The sequence below is a fragment of the Lacerta agilis genome, chromosome 14, assembly GCF_009819535.1.
Source record: "Lacerta agilis isolate rLacAgi1 chromosome 14, rLacAgi1.pri, whole genome shotgun sequence".
NCBI classification, from domain to species: domain Eukaryota; kingdom Metazoa; phylum Chordata; class Lepidosauria; order Squamata; family Lacertidae; genus Lacerta; species Lacerta agilis.
In genome coordinates, this window is record NC_046325.1 from 16,122,780 (window position 1) to 16,139,094 (window position 16,315).

Consider the following 16,315-nt stretch of genomic DNA (forward strand, 5'->3'; position numbering starts at 1 on the left):
AGACAGCCTGTAGCTTTTTCTGAACTGGAAAAGGACCTCTAAGAAGTTACATAGGAGCAAGAGTGAAAGCTAAAGTAATGTCAAAATGAAAAGAAAACAAAGTGATCGAAACTAAGCGCTGAAACAAAAAAAATCCACCTGTATTTGGAAACGGGTGACATTTAAAGAGTCATACATTTCCAAAATCATCAACATCTCACATATTTCTGATCTCGGCAGTGATGTTTTTTGATATATTGCCCAGAATTTTATCCCTAAAACTTGATTGTCCCTCTGACTAAAAGTTCGTTGCCAAGGTTGTTAATTTTGAGGTATACAAACCTGCTGATATAAATTCAGTATTTCACTTTTTTTCCTTTCTAGTACAAATGGTGTCCCTTTCTCTGCCCCAGTCTGAATGGAGAGTCATTCAGAGTCAGGGGCGGGGGGGGGGGGGACAACAAAAATATTTCCACTATCAAGCATGTTATTTTAAAAATACTTTCTATCGGGTGTTTTTTTTTTTTTAAAAAAAAAAAAAGAAAATTAGGTTCCCCTGCAAAACTCCACCCATTGACAGAAGTGAAACAAAAGTGATTTACATTAAATCCTGTACATGTCTACTCAGAAGTAAACCCTACTGAGTGAAATTTCTTCTGAGTTAATGTGCACAGGATTGTAGCCTAAACTGACAAAAGCAGCATCTGAAAATAAAAAAAATTCAATCTAGGCACACTTCTTTCAGCTAAAACAGCCCAGAATGTGAAATAAATATTTCAAGAATGAAATTTAAGACTCAGGAGGGAGAATATTATTAATAAAACCAATTCCATTAAAAAATACTTTTATATTTCATCTCCTGCTGAATGCTGGCCATACTCTTTATAGCTCCTCATTTAATAAATAAATAAATAAAACTTTAAAAAAAATCAGAAAAGTTAATAGAAAGAAGATGTAAAAGTGAAGTTTTTAAGAGTCCTGAGCATAATTGGGGGCAAGGAAAGGGAGGGATAGTGGGAAGTTTGTTTATCAGAATAATGTTTGAAAGAGCCGAGACTCCTTTAAAAGCTACACTCACGAGAACCAAAGAACAGGCATTGATGGATACCCCCAGTAACTAGGAGGTAAATAAAAAGCACTAGAAAAATTGACAGAGTGCTAGCGATATATAAAGATATGTACAGCAGAAGCAGGGAGAGGGTAGACCTGACCCTGCCCTAGATCCCTTACGGGCAGAGTCCTGGCAAGGTTATAAAACAAGGATGGGATGTGTGGAATGAGAGTTGCAAAGGGCAGTGTGTTGTGTAAAACCCCACTTCCTGCACCTTCAAGTAGTGACCAAACTCAAATATTAGATGCAACAAGACAAGCGGGCTGCCCACCATGACCCGCTTTTTCTCGTCTTGGAGTGCATGTCAGGAAGGAGCAGGGAGGGGGCTCACATCTGTTTGCTTTGCCACGGCATGAACAAATGGTGTGGCCATGCCATCAGATCATTTATGCCCTCATGATGTGCACCAGTAGGGCCAGATGCCCCTGGCCCTCCTACAAAGGTGCTGGCATGAACTAGGTCCAAGGTGTTGATCCCAGCCATAAAACAGATGAAGCCCCAAGGAGGTGACTTCGTTTGAAGTGGATGAGCTCGAAGCAGTCAGTGATGTCAACAAAGGTGGATGAGGCCCACAGTGATGAAGTCACTAAAAGTCAACATCATTGCAGAGCCTGGCTACTTTTGATATTGGTAGCTACTGGCTGAATCCATTGTGCTGAAATCATCAATAGGTGACAGGCACAGGAACTTTGACATCATTCTTAATCATCAAGATTGGCAGTACTATCATCAAATGGTTGACAAGGCCTTTTCAAACATCAGTACGACTGTTTTGCCCCAACATCATACAGTATTGACAATACCTACACATCTGACATCATCAGTCCATGTGATGCCCTGATGGGTTATATCACAATCAATATACTGACAAAACGTTCTCTCCATTGACATCATCTATAACTGACAAGTCACATAATGTTGATGTCATCAAAGGTCCACAGTGTTGACACCATCAAATGTTGATGGTGTGGGCATCAGAGGTCAACAAGACCCACAGCGCTTACATCATCTGCAGCTGACAGAGTCCACAGTGTTGACACCATTGGTGTTGTTGATGGTGTCAGTTGGTCAATGGAGCATCCACAAGGGTTGGCAATGCTCACAGCGCTTGGAGTACCAGAGACAGAGTTTGCCAACCTCATAATAAATCCACAGCAGTTGTCTTCAGTCTTCAAAAGTCTGAGACAAAGCCCACAGAAATGATGCCATCAAATGTTGACGGACAACACTAGTGTTGTTGTTATCAAAGACTGATGGGACCTGGCAATTATAACATGACCCAAAATTATCACCAAGGCTACGTTATTGATGCTGTGAAGGATCCACAGGCCTAGTCTCTTTCAGCCTTGATGTAATCAGATCTGGACAGCAGTGATGTCAACAGACTATGGGAAGAGATAGCAGCAGAATCTAATACATGAGACCTACTAATTTTGACATCTTCAGAAACTGACCAAGATTGTGCAGCAGGTTTCCTCTAAGAAACCAAGCCGCCCTTGACACCATTGCATCTTGACCATGAGCCATAGTGTTGATGTCATTAAATACTGACAGCCAACATCATCATCAAAGATTGTCAAGACCTGGCAGGTCGGTTGGACATCATCAAAAGCCAGTGAAGACTGAGATGGTATCATTATCAAAGACCAGACTAGGACTTGACATCAACCAAGATGGAGGCCATAGGGCTTTAAAAAAAACAAAAGGAGCCCCAAGATGGTGAGCACCAAAGAAAGGGTGGGGTGGAGCAGAAAAGGGTAGAGAAATATGGCCTTGAAAAGTCAAATCAACCTGAGTTGGGGATTAGGGGCCTCTCACACGGTGACCTCGTTCTTGCTGCCAGTAGGGAGGTGTTGGGTAGGGTGGTGCCCAGGGATGAACTGGACTTGATCAATGGTGCTTTGCCTCTTGGCTGCAAAGCCTTGGCGCCGGGTGGCAGCCTGGCTAGTACTGCCTTCCCAAGGAGCAGATGCCTTGGGGGAATTGTTGGAGGTGGGGTGAGAGTTCTTCATCATCACGTGGTGGTGCTCATGCATGGGAGTGCTGCTGGCGCAGACATTGGTCTGAGAGAGGGCCTTCTGGTGGCCCAGGTGCATCTCCTGGAAGGGACCTGTGCGCTGATGAAGACGCTCAGGAGACAGCAGGCGCTCCTGAGAGTGCAAGTTTTCGCGGGAGAGGAGGTGCTCGTGAGATATGACACGCTCTCGTGGAATAGTGTAGTCGTAGTGAGATGGGCGGTAGCTTCCCCCTCCACCGCCACCGCCACCGCCACCATCTGAAAGGATGTGTTCCTGTGACATGACGCGCCGTGGGTTGTGGGATTTCTCGGAGTAAGCATCCGTGTCGTAGTTCATCTTCATGGCATGTAAGGGCAGAGTCCCTCGGGTCAGTTCAGCAAGATGCCTCCGTTTGGCATAGAATTCATCCAAGTCCTTCTCAGCTGCTGGGAGATAGGGGAGATAAGTAAGATGTCACTGAATGATGAAAAGGTGGACTGGTGGATGTGAAAAGATGACGAAGGAGAAGGGGAAAACATACATTGGCTAAAATTATCATTTGCATTATAAAGGCAGTTTTTCTTCTGCGCTATCAACAGCCAGGCAGGTCACATAAGGAGTCCAAGAGAGGCTCAATACCAATGTAAGCCCACGTGTGAAAATTTTCAGTATAGAGGAACCAGGGTCTGGGATGATGGTAAAGAAAGCGAGAGATCGCTATATCATGGAGGAAAAAGACTCAAGTTATTAGCCTTTGGAGAAGATCAGCAACAATACCCTCCCAGTATTCCCTTCCTAAATGCTCCAGCTTACCCAAGCGCTTGAGTGAAGAATAGCGGTTAAGTTCTGACTTGACGGCTGTCTCGTATGACGGGGGCAGATGGGAAAGATTGTGGAAAGAACGAGAGCAGCTGAGGGTGTTGTACTTCGTGGTTGAGTGGCTGGGCGTGTGGTTCACATGCCAATCTTTTATAGGACAGAGAAAGAAGAGAAAGCATATTAGTTCAACTCAGACTGACTTCCAGGGCATTTGGAGTTTTAGTAAGACAAGTTGCTTCCACGCTAGCTATTTAGTCATTTGTCGTTTTTTTTTACTGAGCATCTAGGTGACAATGCTGACAACCCCTGGCATTCCCATATTTATTATACTGTCCTCCCACACACTTGTGGACATGTTTAGTGATGGCTGTTAAGTTCCCCAGAGCATGTGCTTAATTCAGAGAGTACCTGGTGAATCCCTAACTTTCGAGAAAGGCAAGGATCCTTCTCATCATAAGGCTTCTCCTGTTGGCTCTGCAAACAGCATTCAAGTTAATCCTCAACTCAGGCCCAGGCCACCCATGGGGCAAGGTGAAATGACTGCCTCAGGCGGCAGGATCTACCAGACAGCAGATCCTGATGTTGATCTTTCTTCCCGCCTCCTTGTTCCTGATGTAGGTCTTCCCTCAACCCTTCTTCCCTGGCGAGGAGAGGGTACCATTTTGGGGTTTGCCTCAGGAGCCAAAATGTCTTGGGCTGGCTGCCTAAACTACACACAGCCTCCCCTTCACAGCGCCTGCTGTCTGGAATCTCTCCCTTGATTCACCTTCACCTTAAGAACGTAAGAACACAAGGGGTGCAGCTCGGATCTTGTTAGGCCTCAAAATGGCGGGTGAGTGAGGTCCCTAAAAAGGAGGATTGGCAATTAAAAATGATAGACTATGCGGAGTTAGCAGGTCTAACAGGGAAAATAAGAGAGCAAGAAGACCAAGTATGTAAAGGGGAGTGGAAAAACGTTGTGGAGTATTTGGAAAATAATTGTAAACAAGTGAAAAGGCTAGCAGCATTAAGGTAAATTCAGCAGTATAATATATAATAAAGGAAGAAAGGGGAGAAAGAGATCTAAATGGACATATAAGAATACAGTCGTACCTTGGGTTACGTACACTTTGGGTTGCATACTTTTCGGGTTATGAACTCCGCCAACCCGGAAGCGCAACCCGAAGCACGCGCGATTCGCGCATGCGCAGTCATGTTTTTACGGTCCCCATAGGCATCTGGTTAGATGGGCCACTGGCCTCATCCAGCCAGTGGCCCATCTAACCAGATGCCTATGGGGAGCTTTATAGCAGAACCTGAGCACAACAGCACTCTTCCCTCCTGTGCTTTCCAGCAACCGATATTCAGAGGCATATAACCTCCAACAGGGCAGGTACAACATATCCATCAGGATTAGTAGCCACCGATTGCCTTATCCTCCATGACAACCTCATCCACCACCAAGACCTTGGCATTTCCTCTCCTGATTACAATCAAGTCAGCTGCAAGTGGGACACCAAGACAACCAAGAGCAGCTGACCTTGCTCTTTCTTGCCTCACCCTCAGAGTGGCTTTTTCCAACTACAACATAAATGCAGCAGCAGTCTTTCCAGTGTGGGCTTGCAAAATGTGATGGATATGTGTTGGGGCTGCCAGTTGCTGGGGTCCATGTGTCCTGGCAGGGCTCTTCAGTGTTGCCATGGAGGCAAGTGGCTGGGAAGCTGCCCACCATTTTGGTTTCCCCACAGTGCCCTAGCGCAGTGGTTCCCAATTGGGGGTCTGCGTGACCCACCCAAGGGGCCCATGGCACAGTAACTACCACAGGGACATCAAAATTATCAAAAGTCCATGGCTTGGCTTTTGAAAAAACAAAGAGTTTGCAGTACTTAGCTAATTGGGAACCACTGCCCTAGAGCATTGTTGGAACGTGAAAATGATATGTGATTATTTCCTTGCCTCAGCCCCTATCTCAGGGCCAAACCACAACAAGGGGAGCAAGTGGGTGAGTGAGTGAGCAGAGGGTTGGGACCACTGACATAGATGGGAGTCCACCAGAGGTTGTTTTGTTAGACACCCCTCTCCTGTTAAGGAGGTATTTTGCTTTTCCATGAGTTGATTTCCCCATGAGCATTATTAACTGGTCTTAATTGGCAATTTCCTGTTCCCTCACAGCAGGTTCTCTACTAATTCATTTACTCTTTTCCGCATGAAGAACTGCTTCTTCTTTTGTTATTTATCCTCCATTATTGTCATAGCTAAATAATTTGTAAAAGACAAAACAATGCCTCAGTAACAATAAAAAAAATACTCTTAATTTTTTTTTTGCACTAAACATACGCCTATTATGGCCAAGCTACTTGCACATGTCTCACTGAGGCAGTTTATTGGGTATGAGCAACCTTGCATTCCTCCAGTCAGTAGAGGGCAGTGTTGAGTCTAACAGATGACAGGGCAACTACATTTTGTGGTTTCCCACCCTTCCTCCTGCATGCTTCTATCTCTCTTTGCTCTCATGATGTAGACTTAGAATCAAAAGCAGTTTCACTTTCACAGAAGTCCATACTCAGTGATTGGAGAAAAGTTTGGCTGGGGCCACAGTTCTAACTCAGGTCAATACCTTCATTCTGACTTGCCAGTGTTGTAACGATTAAACTATGCTTTGTTCAATAAATTTATTTGCAAAGTAAAAATAAAATAAAATAATAAATATTGTGGATAGGAAGTAACTATTAAGAAAAGAACCTTTTCTCTGTACCCATCGGAGTCCTGTCTTATTTTATTTTACCCTTCTAAACCATGGCAGTGAGATATAAATAAAATAGATGATGGGTGGCGGGTTAGCTCCAGCTTCCAAGCTCCCTCTCCACTCTGCTAAATACATATAAACTTTAAGCTAACAATTTGATTTTAAAAACGTATCAGCAGCTTCATACGAACCATGCAGGGCTGGATTCTGTGTGAAAAGTCAAGTGGTGCCTTGACAAAGCCCCATCCTCAATTACTTCAAGCAGGGGCAGCAAGAGACCATAGCAAAGCAAAGGAGGCTTGGGAGACGGGGAGCCTGCCTGGGAAATCTCCTGCCTCTGCACTTGGCTAAGCACTAAGCAGATTCACTTCCATCTGCCAAAGCACAGTGGCTGCCAGGATCAGCAGTCCTGAGATGAAACTGACATTCTCCTCTCTCCCTTCATTCCTCCCCTCTCCTCTGTCTGCTGTGCTGGAAAGAGAGAGAGGGGCGATTCCACCTGGCCGTCCTCTCCCACTCTGTTCCCAACTCAATTCTGCCTTCTGTGTTGTATCTGGAGATGGGCAAATCCATCCATTTCATCCCCCCCCCCGGCCCCCGAATTTAAATTCAGTTATCCACATTTCCATGTCAGTTTGTAGTTTTGTCTTAATGAGAACCCACTAGCATTTTTAGTGTGATGTTATTTACATTTTTTGTAAACCAGTTTCCCCTGATACACAAGATTCAAACCTCATCTTAAATGCAGCCATAGCCATGGATTTTGTTATTGCTTTCCCAGGAAACTGCAAGGATGACCTACGTGAAGCGGGAGACACATCTGATAAAAGCCCATTTATCCGATCTGAGTTCCGGATCAGGTGAACATGGCAAAGAATACCACAATGGTTATGGAATGTCTGTTCTGCTTCCCCAGTAGCATTACTGGAAAAGCAATAGAATGAGTAGAAGTACAGGATCAACGGAGGCTTCTTCACGTGGCCACTTTAAGTGGACAACTGTAATGTCAGCCCTCCTGATTTAAAAACAGCTGGGGGGGAGGCAGCGGGCGGAGTATTTGGGCAGTGCGGACCCTGTGTGCACCCAAGCCACCGTGTATCTCCCAGGAGAGATGCGTGGCTTGGGCACGATGCAGGCCTGGCATTTTGTCACCTCCCTCGGTGGTGACACCCGGGGTGGCCCGCACCCCCCTTCCTTCACTCCTGCGCCCCGGGGGATTAAATACTGAATTAGACTTTAATTGTTCTGCTTAAGTTTCCTGTTAAGATGACTGTTTGTATTCTCCTTTCTATATTGGATGCTGTACCTTTAAATTCTACGTAATTCTATGTAATTCAATGCACCTGCTGGTGGCCTTCATGATGCTACTAGGTTTTAGCCAACAGTATCAGCTTACTACACTTTTGAGTGACAGCTGATCCACGGTTATTTGGTGTACCTTTGTGGACATTTGACTTGGTAATGTATCTGTTATTGTATCACAACCCATTATAGAATGTGCAGGTATGTCACTTCAATCACTGTATTTTATTGTAATGGGTTTTATTTTATATTATTGCCAGCGGATGAAGAACTTTTATTGAAACAGTCTATTATCCCAGAAGGACTGTTCTGTTGCTGTTGCTGTGCTTACAGCACCATCTCGCTCCAGCTCACTCTCGGCAAAATTTTGTATAGGATATTAACTCTGGAAGGCGTTTAGCCTCAATATTCAGTGATTCTTTACGGACAAATACTAATCTGATCATTTCTTTTCATGGAATATCTACTTTACTCTTATTCGTGACTCCGTGTACATACTGTATGTTTTCTGGTTGTGAATTAAGAAACAGTTCGATAGTGTTATTAGATAAATATTGTTAGTATACTATTAGCCTACGTGCTGCTTTGTGTTTGCCAGATTATCCACATGGAGGAATCAGATCAAGGAAATGGCCATTTTCTCACATATTGGATTTTCTGGGGCAGGAAATTAAGCAGCTCAAAGTAGTTTAACACGGGGTGGGGGGTGGGAATCCCAAAGTAAGTGCAAATGTTGGACAACATCATGAGGGACACTCTAAGTCTGAATGAACAGGACAGGGTGATGATGCAGTGAAGGACAGATCTGGAAGCACCTTAAGTCGGCTTGAAATATAATTCTGCTCAATACATACAGTACTTAGGTAGACCAGTAAGCTGTTTTATTTTATTTTATATACTCACTGCCTCTCTCCTCGTTTCCCTTTATAATCTTCTTTAATACTCAATTTGGAACTTGGGGCACCACTGGATTTTGAAACACCCAAAGGACAGAGGCCACTTCCAGACTGTCACTGTTTTCAGGTGGGGTTGAATCACCTCCCAGTAAATTCAGGTTGCGCCATTAAAGCTGATTTGGCGCTCTTGTGAAACAGACCCACTTCCCCAAAGGATCAGGTTTTTTGCAATAAGGAAAGTGGCAGGAAAAGGCAGAAGAAAGTGCAGGATAACACTTGCTTGACGCAACCTCCCCACAAGCAAATCAGACTGAATGCTCATAAATTAACCAACATCGTCTAATATTTCCGCAAACGTATCAGGCTGAATTAAACAGCTTGCTTTGAAGTGTCCAGAGCGCTCTCCCTGCTGCCCCCCCCCCCGACTGCTGGAATTACCCTATGGGCTTTAAGTTAATGGAAAGCAGGAGGAAGGATGGGCCTGACGTTTGACAGTTGCAGACTGGGCACGTGGTCTGCAGCCTCCCCCTTCCCAGATAGACAGCCTGTTTGCAAGACCTTCAGTCACCACAACTTAGGCTCCCTAAGAATGAGTGCTGGCAGTTCCAAGCAGGTCATGTTTGGCAACCTGCCTACACAGCCCTGGAATATGAGCCCCCCCCCCCCTTTTCACACCATGCTTTTGATTCCCCCACTGAGATTATCCAGGAAGACTCCAAATCCCCCGGTGTGTATATGTTGACAGGGCCTTCTCAGCTGTGCAACACAGAAAGCAGGCCTGGCGTCAATATCCTGGGGCAGCTACCAAGGAACCAGCACCACAGCAGGGTCCACTGCTAGTAACTGCCCTGAACCCCTTTAAAATGTACCATATTTTTTCATGGCCTGGCAATGCCAGGTGTTTGAGTCTAGCTGCCTTTTAAATATCCCACAATGCTGTAGAGTGACACTTAATTGGGGGCATTGTGCATAATAAAAATGGCGGCTAGACACAGCCACCTGGTGCTTCTCAGACCACTGTTGCCCTCCTCCAGGCAAGCCAACCAACAGAGGATAGGGCCTAGAGGGCACTCATGGCCCTCTCAGCCGTGCAGCCGGTCCTGTCAGGAAGCTATCATATATAAGGTTAGACTATTGATCCATCACCTAGCCCAGTATTGGCTACTCTGACTGAAGACAACTCTCTTTCACAACCACACCTTACCTTTAAAGCACTCTTATACCACTTCTCAGAATCACAGGAGCTGTAGTTTGTTAAGGGCGCTGTGGATTGCATCTCTGTGGCTGAGGAATAAACTACAGTTCCCATGATTGTTTGCGGGAATACAAGACTGTTACAGTAGTGTAAGAGTTATTTAAATATAAGGTGTAGGCCTACATATGACCTAGAAAGCACAGGGATGGGGAACCAGGGTGCCCATGTTGCTGGACTACAACTCCCAATATCAGCTGTGCTGACTGGGAGTTGGAGTCCAACAACATCTGGAAGACACACAAGTTCCCCATCCTTGGCCCTTCACATAACCTGCTACCTGATTCTTTATTAACCTGGGGTCTTCTGCACTGGAGAGAGACCATTGGTCAGGGGTAGAACATGCACTTTGCATATTCTACCCCTGCCCAATGGTCCCTCTCCAGCAGGGTGCCCAGATTCACTCCAGAACATCCTCCCTTGTTGGAAGGTCTCTTCAGCCCCCCTGCCTGCCAGTTTACGGGAAAGCGGTAAAGACTATCCTGTTTCAATGAGCTTCCAACTAAAGTTGGTTTGCTTCCCTGATTAGCTTTGTTGATCTTACACTGTATGCCTTCTATCTCTCTGTTTTATGGTGCTCAAAAGTATAATGTTCAGGGTTTAAAAATTGTTGCATGCCACTTCGGGGGCAGACGGGCTTTTTATCCAAAAAGCAGTCCACCATTATTATTATTTTTAATTTAAACAAATAAATAAGTCAATAGAGAATCAGCAAGCTGCTAAGATGTCACTCTACCTAGGGATCCAGCTGCTCCCAGCACTTACCCAGAGTGGCCGTGTGATGCTTGGGGCTATTGACGTTCAGGTGGATGTAATTATGATGCATGTTATCTGCAAGGCAAAAACAAAGCAAGAGAAAGAAGTGTGTGTGTGCGTGGTGGAGTGGACCATGTTAACAACCTTCACCCGCTAAAGCTGGAGATCATTCTTATCAGCTTCGAGCAGCCACTAGAGGTCACCCAACACAGACTAAAAATGTCCGCTCCAAACTTGCATGCCAACAATTCTGGCAACGTTGGTCTGCAGGGCCAGTGCGGCTGCATTAACATTATCTAGTTCATTTATTTGTTGCCGGGAAATTTCACAACCGGGTTTGGGCTGGGAGAATATCGGCGCAGGTTGAGATTCTGATCAGAACTAGGCATGCCATCATTTGATCATACCATCCTTTGAAAGGGATGAACTGATGCATGCTTTTATTGAACATAAGAAGGGCCCTGCTTATGTTCAGGTGAAAGTCCCCTCTAGTCCAGCATCCTGTTCTCAAAGGTGCCTATGGGAAGCTCAAAAGCACAACCCAACTGCGACTGCACTCTTCCCGGCAGAACCTGACCACAACCACATCCTCCCCACCCGCTATGTACGCAAGGCAGAGCAGAAGGTAGATCAGGATCTACTGGAGGTTTTGCAGGAGTTCAGCAAGGGTCCTCTGACTCCCAGTTGACAAATGATAGCAAGAAACCTTTTTAAAAACAACCAAAACCCTCCCAATTAAGCTGCTGAAAAAGAATGCTTGGGGGGAGTGAATTTTTCTGTGGAAAGGTTGGTCTTCCTGATACTGTTAACAGATTCCTGGGACTGAGGGCACCCTGTTCCTTAATCCTCAGCATGTGTATTGTACCTGGTGGACCTTAGGTCTCTAGTAAAAGAAACAAAGGAGATCTCGCAAGCCTGAATATTGCCCACCCCTCTCATAGAATATACATGGTCTGCCTTGCTTTATTTGAGGGTTGGGGGGGAGTGAGAGATTGAAGAGGACAGCCTGGCTCCTGGCACTGGAGCCCAATAAATTTAGGAGACGGATCTGGGGACTGCCAAACCCTTTCCCTCTGTTTCTGCAGCCATTTGAGGATCTAGGCATGAAGGTGCCATGGAAGGAGGACCCATGCCATCAGTTCCATTGTAAGGCTTACAACTTCCACCCTTGGCAATAGGTTAGGCTGGGAGAGTATGACTGACCAAAGGTGAGTGAGCTTCAAGGTTGAGCTGGGATTTGAACCAGTCAAAGTCTGACACACTCTGGCTCTCAATTAAGATATTATTACACTGTTACTACGGCAAGTGGGGGTCTGCAGCAAAATGTTGCAGCGTACCCTCCCTCCTAAAAGGAGTTGTGTTGTTTCAGGTTCCAGCCAGCAATACCTTCCACACAGGACATTGCACTTTTCTCACTCCCTCCTGTTGGGGGGGGGAGTGCAGCCTTTGGGCTCCCCACCCCCCAAATATTTTTTTGTACTTCTGCAAACCTTGAGGTTTCCCCCGAGCATGCTGACACCTCCCCCTTGTTTGTCAGTGGCCCTGGTTTTGCCTACAACTTGGTTGGCATTCGCCGCTCCTGAGTTTGCTACTAAAACGAATAACTGAGGCCAGGTGTGTCTGGGCTCCTGGGAGAGAAGGGACCATTTAGCAGGGAAGAGGGAAACTGCAAAAGCGCCAGCTTTCCTGAGCACTTGAAGGCTTTTCTTTCTACCTGGAAAGAAAACAGTTCATGTTTCAATAAGGCCCTCCCCCCCCACCCCACAACCCCAATATTAATCTTCAAGCCGACACAAAGACAGCCAGACAGCTAGAACCAGTTGCTATGGCAAACGGGCTGTTTCCCCACAAGATTTTGCAGCTTAATTCCTGCTGAGAATATATATATATGTACACACACACACACACACACACTCCAAAGATCATATTCCAACAAAAATAGTAAGAGAAGGGGCTAGAAGTAGATCACAGAGAAAATAAGGGATAGATTCCAGGAAGATTCCTGGGGTCCATGGAGAGGCCAGTTCAGGATGCTGTTGGAAAATGGGGTGTGAGGCCTTCACCTCTTTTAAAGGAGCCCTGTTCTTGATCCCAGTTTTGCTCGCTTGGGAGGACTTTTTTTTGGGGGGGGGGTTACATTTATATGGCATTCCTTCCTTCAGAGGGCTGAGAAGGAGAGTTCCCAGGTGATTCCTCATGGGGGTTGGTGCATAACAAGAAGCCATGGTTTGTGCTAACTTTAGCTGAGACTCCAAACCGTAGTTGGTGTTCCAAGATTTACCATAGTTTGTGCAATTTCCTTCCCTCCTCCACTTTCCTCAATATTTCTTGATGCTATCCCACACAAAAGCCTCTGAGAGTGGAACAACATAACCATGGTCATTGATTCAGGCGTGACACCAAATCACCGGTTTGCAAACTTGTGATTTCGGGTTCTGATCTGGCTGCCACTCACAAGCCATGATTTGTTGGAAAGCGCTGGTTCAGACCGTATAACAAAGCCTTGGTTTGGGTTCTACAAAGCATAGTTTTTGGTGTTACATACAAATAATCTCACTTAGATATTCAGTGCACTCACACACTATTGATTAAGCCAAGGTATTGGCTTATTATCTCTTTTAAGCCATGAAGTTGGCATCAGAAGGGGTTGGCGGTCGAGTATCTTGGTTATACAGTCCAAGATAATCATTTTACTCCCCATGGCACCCCCCATGGGAGACCCTCACTTTCCTTCCTTTAGCACAGTCACCCTCCCAGCAATTGAGCCCCATGCGCCACTTAGGTTGCCAAGTGACCAGAAAGAAAGAAACACAGGTCCTGGCCTGTCCTTGTGCCTTTAACAGCAACTCAATCAGGGTGAAGCTTTTTCAGAGATGGGGACAGTGTTGATTAGGATGGATGATATTAAATGAATCCTTCCTCGAATTCTAATAAATAAAACTGCAGATCAAGCTGTTGGTGAAGGTTGGTAGCTGATCCAGGATTTAGCAACCTTAAGCCATCACTCGCCTTCAGTTTGCTGCCTCTCTTACCATGGCTGCTTTTGGACGGTTTCACTGTGTTGTACAGGTTCTTCGGGGGACGAGCTGAGCCGTTGTCTTGGAAGTTTGAGTTAATGACAAGGCTGTTGTTGCGCTCAGAGCACGAGCTGCTGCCTGCTTGATGCCTGAGAATGTCAACCAGTGCCCTGGCCAGGAAAAGAAAGGAGGTGTTATTAGTGAAAGGGACACCAAGGCATGTGTTTGGGTTGGATTGAGGCACTTCATTCATATAATCATAGAATTGTAGAGTTGGAAGGGACCACAAGGACCATCAAGTCCAACCCCCTGCAATGCAGGGATCTTTTTGACCAACATGGGGCTCGAACCCGCGACCCCAAGCCTCATGCTTTACCAACTGAGCTATCACCTCACCTTAGTATCTTTACAGTATAGCATGATTCAGTGGAGGTTTGTCCAACTTCACTTGCTTGCCTGCCTGTCTGCCTTCTAATAAACAGTCCAGCGGGTGGCAGTTCCTTCTCCTTAGTTTCAGTGTTGACCCTACGGCAAAAAAAAAAACTCTGCCCCAGGTGCTGGCGGGGGTGCAAGAGAACTCTCCCCGCTTGTGCAACTGGTGTTCAGAGGCATACTGCATCTGATACTCAAGGTATTACGGAGCATTGTCTAAACTCCTTTTAAAGCCATCCAAATTGGGGGCCATTACCACATCACGTAGCAAATCCCATTGTTTAACTATGTGCTGTATGAAATACTTCCTCTTGTCTGTTGTGAATCTTCTGAGCTTCATTTGATGACTCCGGGTTCTTTTATTTCTTTAAAAAAAATTACTGCTTTTTTAAAAAATTGTGTAACGAAACTCATGCCTTTTCTAGTTCTACAATGCCTACAATATTTCAAGTGTGGCCTCACCATAGATTTGTATAGCGGCATTGTGATACGGAGTTTTATTTGCAATCCCTTTCCAGTCCAGTGCAGTGTTAGAGCACAGCAAGCAACAATCTGAACAGCGAGTTACTGGCCCAGGTCCTTCTCTAGAACAGAGGATATGTGTTTGTACAGTTAAATTAGGACTTGCAGTTCATCAGAGAGGTTTGTTCTTCCCTAGACAACATCCTCTAAAGTACTACCAGTCCAAGAGCTCTCTCTGCTTAGGCAAGAGAGAGAGACAGCTGGTGGTGAAAGGGACAGACGCCATAGGAATTGAAGACATTGATCCCAGGGAGAAAGAGAGAGAGAAAGAGATGGTGTTTCTGGTAAGATTTACAGCAGGCGTTCTACTATGGGGCAAGAGCAATTAAGCCACCCACCTATTTTGTTTATTGAGTGTGAATTTGCAAAAGAAATTGACTTTGGGGAGGTATTTCATGATTTTGCAACAATGACGAAAAGGTCATGAACATAAAGCTTTAAAGCAAATTGGTCTATCAATAAGATGTTTCAGCCATGTTAGTCCGTTAGAATAGTAATTGTTACAAAAAATTCAGAGGACACACAGAATTCCAATCTGGAGCCACTCTGGGGACAGAATCCCAGTTCAGCTCTGAGCCCCATTGCCAGCTGAAATGCTGCCAGGTTCACGCCACAGGGCTGAAGAACAACTTTTGACCCCACCTTGCAGCCTGCATTTTTTTACCTGGGCACGTTGAGCTCTCTTCCATGCGGTCTCCTTGAGGCTTTGCTGAAGAAGAATTTGAGCCCCACTGCCACGGCTAAGGTGAAGCTGATGACCCCGCAGATCACGTACACGGTGCTGTTGCCTGTCTGCTTGCTTCCGTTTGGCACATCAGGCCCGTTGGTGGCTGAGCCGGCAACGGTGGTGGCAAACCACTGCGGGCTGTCACGGCACTTCCCTTGCTCCAGCCTCCTGGACCGGTCCTCGCAGCAGAAGCGGTACTGGCACGTGCCGCAGCAGAAGCGGTAGCCCCCCGTGGTGCAGTTGAACGCTGCGTCGTACTGCCCCATGACATCGTAGTAGCCTTGGCACGTCTCTGAGGGCCGCACCCGGCTCGTGCCGCTGGTTGCGTTGCTGCTGGATGACGTCAAGCGCTTCAGATGGGCCAAGAAGTTGGGCAGGCCCCAGCTCTGGTTTGTGTGATGTTGGGCCTGGATGACGGCCAGAGCGGTGCGTCCCCCCAGGGCTTCGAGGGCTGCGTACAGCATTACTGTCAGCAACTGGTACATGGTGGGTGGGAAGAGTGCCGAGGAGCTTGAGCAGGGCTCTCCAACGTTGGGGTTCAGATAGATGGTTTTTTTTAAAAAAAGCTTATAAAAGAGATCCAGGAAGAAACACTGCAAAAGATGCAAACGAGATTGTTAGAACATGAAGAGAAGCCCTGCTGCATCAGACAAGAGGTCCCATCTGTTCCTGTTTCTCACAGTAGCCAAGCAGATGCTTCCCAGGAAGAATGTGAAGGCAACACTCTCATCCCTGCTGGATAGTCATCCCCACCCCACCCCCCACGGGCATCTGAGATTC

The 16,315-nt window shown here is 46.0% G+C and overlaps 1 protein-coding gene across 2 annotated transcripts; it reads right to left on the bottom strand.

Annotated features, from left to right (window-relative positions):
- Positions 1 to 906: 906 nt before the first annotated feature.
- SHISA7 (shisa family member 7) lies at positions 907 to 16,056 on the bottom strand. Of its 2 annotated transcripts, none has more exons than XM_033169308.1 (5): positions 15,473 to 16,056; positions 13,870 to 14,024; positions 10,847 to 10,912; positions 3,901 to 4,053; positions 907 to 3,530 (listed from the first exon to the last, which is right to left on the bottom strand). In XM_033169308.1, exons 1-5 carry the CDS (start codon positions 16,018 to 16,020, stop codon positions 2,905 to 2,907), a joined length of 1,548 nt encoding a protein of 515 aa, XP_033025199.1. In that variant the 5' UTR covers positions 16,021 to 16,056; the 3' UTR covers positions 907 to 2,904. The 2 variants fall into 2 exon arrangements, with proteins under 2 accessions (XP_033025199.1, XP_033025198.1); XM_033169307.1 differs by having other exon boundaries at positions 907 to 3,533.
- Positions 16,057 to 16,315: the final 259 nt, after the last annotated feature.